Source organism: Acanthisitta chloris, unplaced genomic scaffold (genome assembly GCF_000695815.1).
Source record: "Acanthisitta chloris isolate BGI_N310 unplaced genomic scaffold, ASM69581v1 scaffold5481, whole genome shotgun sequence".
NCBI classification, from domain to species: Eukaryota; Metazoa; Chordata; class Aves; order Passeriformes; family Acanthisittidae; genus Acanthisitta; species Acanthisitta chloris.
The window spans coordinates 19,861-26,951 of record NW_008655377.1 but is presented as its reverse complement, the minus strand read 5'-3'; the positions used below and the strand labels follow the sequence as shown (position 1 = coordinate 26,951).

Genomic DNA, 7,091 nt, shown 5'->3' with positions numbered 1-7,091 from the left:
AGATAAGGATAAAGAATTAATTAATCTTTCTCAAACCTGCACACTAGCAAATTTTTCTTGTTTATTGCTTCATCCTGGTGAATGTAGGAAAGCAGAAAATATTTTCTCTTTCTTTTAATCTCTAAAAAAGTATGTTCTTCCATATAGATTTTTTTTCTCCCTTTTCTGGGGGAGATGCACAGTAGACTGGTCCATTTTATTTAGGCACTGCTAAAAATTTGTCATTATATGTGGTCTAAACTGATGATAAAGCTTTATCTACAGTATCTATATAATCAAAATCAAAACTATGAATTTTTGCATAAAACCTCAGTATAATAAAAATGTTGAATAGCTTAGTGTATTAGGAATTATGGACAGAATGAGAAAATATGAATACTATGTGTTTCAGAACAGATGTCTGTTTTGTCTTTTGCAGAGCTTTTATTCTTTTATCTAAAATATGCAAATTTGAAGTAAAAGGTTTGAGATTATTCAAGTAGAAGCTGCCCTAAAGGCTGGATTTTGTTTTCATTATAGGGAAGGTGAATTAACAGGCATCATAAAATATGTTTCTGTAACAAAATAACAATGTGTTAATTGTATCTTTGAAACTGGATTGTGGAGTGTTCTCGATCCTAATCATGTGCCTTTTATTTCTGCCACATAACAAATGAGCTTTTGTCCCAATAATTTAGGAAAACTGGGTAGATATACAGCCAGTTATAACTTGATGCTGTTTTATGTTTCATTGCTGATCTGGATTATATACAATTTAAGGGAGGAACTGCTTAAATGGTGCCATCCTCCAGGTGTAAGATTTTAGTGTGGACAGTATTAGCTGTTCTGTTTTGAAAGTTCATCTAAACCCAGTGTCTCTGTCTTTTAAGAATCTGCTCATATTGTTTTTTAATGTATTTCTGGAAACAAGCAACCTAATTTTGGTCTCTTTAAAGAGGTATTACATTGGGTTGCACGTCTTGCTTTCTCATCTATGAAAATAAGGCCTGATGCATTTTAAATTGCCATTGAACTTTAATTGAGGTTTCTTTTTTTAAAGCATTAGTCTAGGCTATCTTGATTTTTCACCAGCATGTGTCTCGTATTCTAAAAATAGTTGCATTGTTTAATGACCCCATACTTGGCAGACATTTCAGTGAGTCTTTGGTAGGAAGAAACTGCATGTCCCATTTAAAGGAAAAAAGAAGAAGGGGGAGAAAAGGGAAGGTATTATCTTCACGGAAAGTTACAGGCAAATTACCTCCTTTTGAGAGGTCTTCTACATTCTTTAGCTTTATTTTTCTCAAAAACAGAGAAATTTCCATGAATCTTTCACTGAAGAAAAAAGGAAAATATAACTTCTAATTTATGCCGTAAAGTAAAAATATCCTTTCCAAGTAAAGAAATCAATGATTTCTCTAGGTGCTTTGGAGCTAACTACCAAGGACAGTGTTTTGGGTGTTCAACCATTATCCTCAATTTCTTCTGGAAATTTCACAGATCCTTGAAAACACAAGTTCCTCTGGGCCTCCATGTGTCCTCCTCCTATCAATCTGCAAGCATGGAGTTAATGAGCACTATATTTACTGTATTTATTTACGTGTTGGATAATTAAGTGATCTTGCTGAATAGATTGACCATAATTAGCTCTGCAGCTGTTTAAAAGGCTATGCCTTCACTGCCTCAAACACCTTTCTTGTCCCTCCCAATGAAAATTTCTGTGGCAGCTGGGGAATTTCATCAGGTTTGGCAGAGAAGTGATTGACACTAGCCCCGAGGGGAAGTACTTGAGGATGATGGTTGACAAAAACAGAACCTTGGGCAGCAGATTGAGGAGGTGATTCTCCCTCTCTACTCTGGCCTTGTGAGACCCCAGCTGAAACACTGCAAACGATTCTGGTGCCTCCAGTGTAAGAAGGACATGGAACTGTTGGAGCAAGTCCAGAGGAGGCCACAAAGCTGATAATAGGACTGGAGCCCTGTGAGGAGAGGCTGAGAAAGCTGGGGCTGTTCAGCCTGGAGAAAAGAAGGTTGTACATGGACCTCATAGCAACCTTTCAACATCTGAAGGGGCTACAGGGAAGCTGGAGAGGGATTCTTCCTCAGGAACTGTAGTGATAGGACAAGGAGGAATGGTTTCAAACTGAAAGAGTAGGTTTAGATTGGATGCTAGGAACAAATTCATTACTGTTAGGGTGGTGAGGCAGTGGAACAGGTTGCCCAGAGGAGTTGTGGCTGCGCCATCCCCGGAAGAGTTCAAGACCAGGCTGGATGGGGCTTAAAGCAACCTGGTCTAATGGAAGATGACCCTGTCTGTGGCAGGGGGTTGGAACTAGATGATCTTTAAGGTCTCTTCCAACCCGAGCCATTCTATGATTCGTGCAGCTTGAAAGGAAGAAGTAATATAGGTAATGGACAGCAACCTGTATTACTAATTAAATAGTGTGTATGAACAGGGCATAGTTAACTTCTTCAGGGTGCAAAGTGTTCACATTTGTTCTTGGTTGAATGCCCCTTGTCCTTTATTGACATGAATCTGAGGGCAGCTGTTTCCTTTCTTCTGTCGGAAAATTTTAATCGCAGCATTTTCATAGGGATGTGTTTCAAAAAAAGGATGAAGCAAAAGAGCTTTAATGGGAGGTGTACTGTGTAGGAACCTCTGCTTTGCTAAAGAAACCTGCTCTGTCTCCATGGGCTCATTATGCAGTGAGCAGACAGCATTCATTTTCTTAGCAGAGCTGTGAGGTCTGTAGGCTGTTTGTTTGCTTGCTGTCTGCAGAATCTCAGAGATTCAGTTCTGAACACGATGGGGAATCCTTTCGGCAAGGGAGAAAGTCCCTTTTAAAATACACAGCTGACAGTCAGGCTGAATGAAAATGGTGTTAGTTTTCATGTTGTGGAATTCAGGAGTTTCAAGTTTGATTATACAACACGCAGTTCAGATCCTGGCATTCAACAGCAGCTGAATAAAAACGGCAACAAAAATAATCCCTCAGAAACAAAATTGTTATGAGTTGAATCATAATTTTATCACAACAAATATAAAGTAAATATTTTGTATGCTTAGTATTCTATTTTGATAAGCAGCTTTTTTTCCAAAACATCTATCCCTATGTCTGTTTGTCGTACGTGTAACATTTTGTTGTATGTCTGACAAGAAGTTTTTGAAATGCAGAGACTAATGTTACAAAGATCTTTAGTTTATCTGTGTCTTCAGTTTTCATCCCAAATAAGGAAATGAAAAAATATTAAGAAATAGATTTGTCTGTGTTAAAACAATGATCAGCTACCATCAATCTACGGTATATGAACTTAGTATTCAGTGCCTGTAAATAAATGGAACATGTTTTGGGGAGAACTAAGCCCAAAATTCCAAACAGAGGGCAATAAAATGCTTCAGTCAGTGGCTGTACCAGGACAAAGGTCGTAATTTACCATCCCCAGTTAGGCCCTTTCAGTTTCTTTGCTGCATGTAGCTGGATGTTTTGCAGTCTTCCTGAGACGAGCATCTTTTCACTTGCAGTGTGTCTTTACCCTTTTGCAGCTCACAGAGCAGGAGCCCAAGCACCAAGGCCCCACAATAGCACGTCCCTGGCATTAGATCCACAGTAGCAGGAAATCAAACAGAAGCAGCAGTTAACTAGGAGATATGTTTCTGTGCCCTTACCCTGGAAGCACATCAGTTGTCAAGGCAGGGGCAGTTGTAAATGTTTAGTGTAATTTTGAGTGTCGTGGGGGTATCTGTTCTGGCCTTCAGGTCCTGCTAGGTAAAGGTGCTCATCTCTTTTTAAGTCCCTTTAGGTCTTTTAAGTGATACCTCCCAGCCCTTTGCATTTGTCTCACATAGCTTAGTGTTTCAAATGACGGGAGGTGCCTGTGTTTAAGCAGAGGAATCCTGCCCCGCCTTTCTCTGGGAACATCATCAGGGAAGTGATGTTCCTGCAGAACTAAGTCCAAGGGGTTTTTCACCCTCTCTGGGGAGTCAGCTGCCTAGGAGGGTGAAGAAATACAGGTAAGTAGAGTAGCGTACCATCCTTAAAAGCTGCCACTGCTCGAGGGTTTGTTTGCAGGCTTTTACACTGAGCACCTATGGCAGAGAAAGGTGTAAATATGTTGGGAATAAAGCCAGCACTCCAACTTCCCTGCTGGCAGGAGCATACCTTTCCCACTCCGTTTTTGACTCCTGTGCTAATGTATGTTTTTTTTTATTCCATTTGCAATTGTTTCTAGGTTTTCAACAGTGGTACATGAAGTTTTATTATATTTAATTATGTTTCTTGCATATTTGAAGCCTTTTTGTAAATAAAAAAAAATAAATACTGAATCAGTTCCTCCATAGCATGCTCAGCTAAGCAGTAAGCAAGGAAAATACCACTTAGTAAATGTGCTTTACAGTTACTGAGCAAATTTCCTGTGTAGTTCCTTTAGCAAAGTCACTTTCCTGTTCTTTTCCAATGTTGCCCAAGATAAATTTTGTTCTTTTCCAGTGTTGTCCAAGATAAATTTTGTGGTATCATCAACATTTCAGTGGAAGGACTGCATGATGTTATGACTGAAGATTCTGAAACAGGATACAAAGAGTAAGTGGAAAAATATCATTTTTTGTGAGTTTAACAGTAGCAGTACTGTTTTATGTGTTTTGATTTGAAAACTGTAGGCAGTTAAGGCATGTTCATAAGTGTTCTATTTTCTCAAGAATGAATGCTTTAGTAAGACAGGAAATTTTTGCTCTTAAGAAAAAATGATTGTAATGGGTGTAAAATGACAGCATAATTTTATGTTGTTCATTAAGCTATCTACTAAATGATGTCTTAAAATGTTCATTTGCTTACTTGACTGTTATATCTAAAATTACAATCCAGCCAGTTTGTCTGTTGATAGGGTGGAGTGTTTCTTTGCAACACGAGCCTCATATGAGTCTACCCTCTGTACAATACTTCACAGCCTGGAGAACTTGTAAACCTGCCCCACAAGGACAGTTCTCCCCCTTCAGCTGTTCCACTTAACATATCTGCTGCTACAGGACATGCCTCAAAAGGCAGTTTGCAGAGCTGGGAGCAAGACAATGCTTGTGGAAGGAAGGTGGATGCTGCGGGTGCTCAGAGGGCACTGGCACCCAGCACCACACTCATTGCTCTCCTGCTGACTCCCAGGTTACTGATGGTAGTCCATCAAAGCTGGAAAAGTTTTGTTTTACTGTTGGGGGCAATGTTACAGAGTCACTTCTATTTCTAAGCAGGTTGCTTTGCCAGCACTTGTTGAGAAGAGTCCTCACAGAGAAATAAATAAGACTTTGGCCTAGTTCACTTCATGCTTTAAGCCTGAAGGCTTGTAGAACTTGTCACTATTTTTCCAAACTCTGGCCATTGTTTTTACTTTATAAAATATAGCCAGTCTGAACCAAGGACATATTTCTGTTGACAGCTACTGAATGTGCTCTGTGAAAGAATCTGACATTTGTGTGATATATTTTGACGCCATCTGAAAGTAAAGAGAGAGAGATCACTCATCTGAAATCATGTACACTATTGTGGCTCTGCAGGTTGAAAAAGAATGATTTGAGTGTGAACTGCTTCAGAAGAATCAAAGTGTGCTCCACTGATTATCATAATAGCTAATTACCATAGTGCAGAAAGTAAAACATTGTACATGTTTAGCATAGCAAAATCAAGGCTGAAGCAATATAGAACTGCAAGCACTAAAGGATGAGGAAGGGGTAAAGATGCACAGGAAAATTGTACAGGTTCAATGACAGTGATGGCTTAAGTGGCTTAACCTGACCATGAATACATTTAAACTGGAAGTTTGAAGACAGTAGTTAGAGCAGTGAGATTTTTAGAAAATGTAAAGATCATGCCACTTTTTAGACTGAATTTTAATCAGATTATGAAATTTTTTACACAGTGCCTTGGGTTACAATACAAAGGGATTACATTCAGGGTTCACAGCTTTGTTTTGCATTGTAGTGCTATTTACAAGAAAGCTTTACAGACCTCAGGTTTTCTGGGAAGGGAAGCATTCCATTGCTCTAGTTTTGTCTCACCAATACTCACATTTCTCCTAAATTTATCATCATCTCTTCTATTATTCTCTCCTCTCCTTGTGTTTTGGATTGCTTTTTGTGGTACCTGAAATTTACCAAGGTCTGAAAAAGTTAATCTTGCGTGGTTTGGTAATTGACATTTTTGTCACCTTTTTATTTACTCAACTGAGTTTCAAGAAGCTGTCTGTGATGAGAGGAGACATGCAATTTGCTGTATTGAGATATTATCTTGAAATAACTAATCCCCTTGTTGGAAATGACTTCTATGTGAGCCTTTGACCCTGACTGCCATGCTGTTTAGCAAGTGTTTCATACAGCTCTAAACATATGTTAATGGAAAATCGAATACACAAAGAGCAAGCCTGAAAATTCTCATATAAAACCATACAGAAATCATATGAAATCAAAACTTTTTTTCATTTTAGTAACTTTAAAATAAGTTGTTCATCTTAGCTGAAGGAACGTTTCATCTGCTGGTGGAAAGCAGCTGTTAAAAATGCACAGTAGTACAGGGCTGAAGAGGAGCAGTAATGTGCTTCTGTCTTGGTGCTTTGTAGTATGTGAATTATGTGTCCTTCCTGTCTTAAATATACCTAATACCTTGTGGCAAGTTGTCATCACCCGAGTGATTTTTGAATCATTTTGGTTTTTAAAGCAGATTTGCTAGGAAAAATTTGTTAAAGTGGAATATTCATGTGTTCTTTCAACATGGAGAATGTAAAGTTGAATGGAAGACAAGTTTGCTCCAGGATAGCTTTCATCACTGTAGAAAGTCCATTCAAAGTGTTGCAAGAGACAGAAAAACCTGTGACATTTAAACTATTTTTCTCCATATTTTCTGTTTTTATACTTACTACAAAAGTAACACTTAAAATATGGCTGTTGTGTACATGGGAGCTACGAGCTGAGGGTGAAGCAAAACAAAAAATAAGCTTCAAACCTTTGCTTTACCTACCTGGAAAAAGCTCTTCAAGTAAATGACTGCAGAAACTAACTCATTTCTGTCCAACTAAAACACTATTGTTCAGAGTCTTGCAGATTTTACTGTAGGAACCAATAGCAGTGACCT

General features: G+C 38.5%; 1 protein-coding gene across 1 annotated transcript in view; it reads left to right on the top strand.

The window, feature by feature from the left end:
• Positions 1 to 7,091, top strand: part of IPO11 (importin 11) — a 69,903-nt gene that overhangs the window by 59,608 nt on the left and 3,204 nt on the right. Inside the window, 1 exon segment of the mRNA XM_009083871.1 lies at positions 4,467 to 4,559. Within this exon segment, the coding sequence (XP_009082119.1) occupies positions 4,467 to 4,559 (93 nt within the window).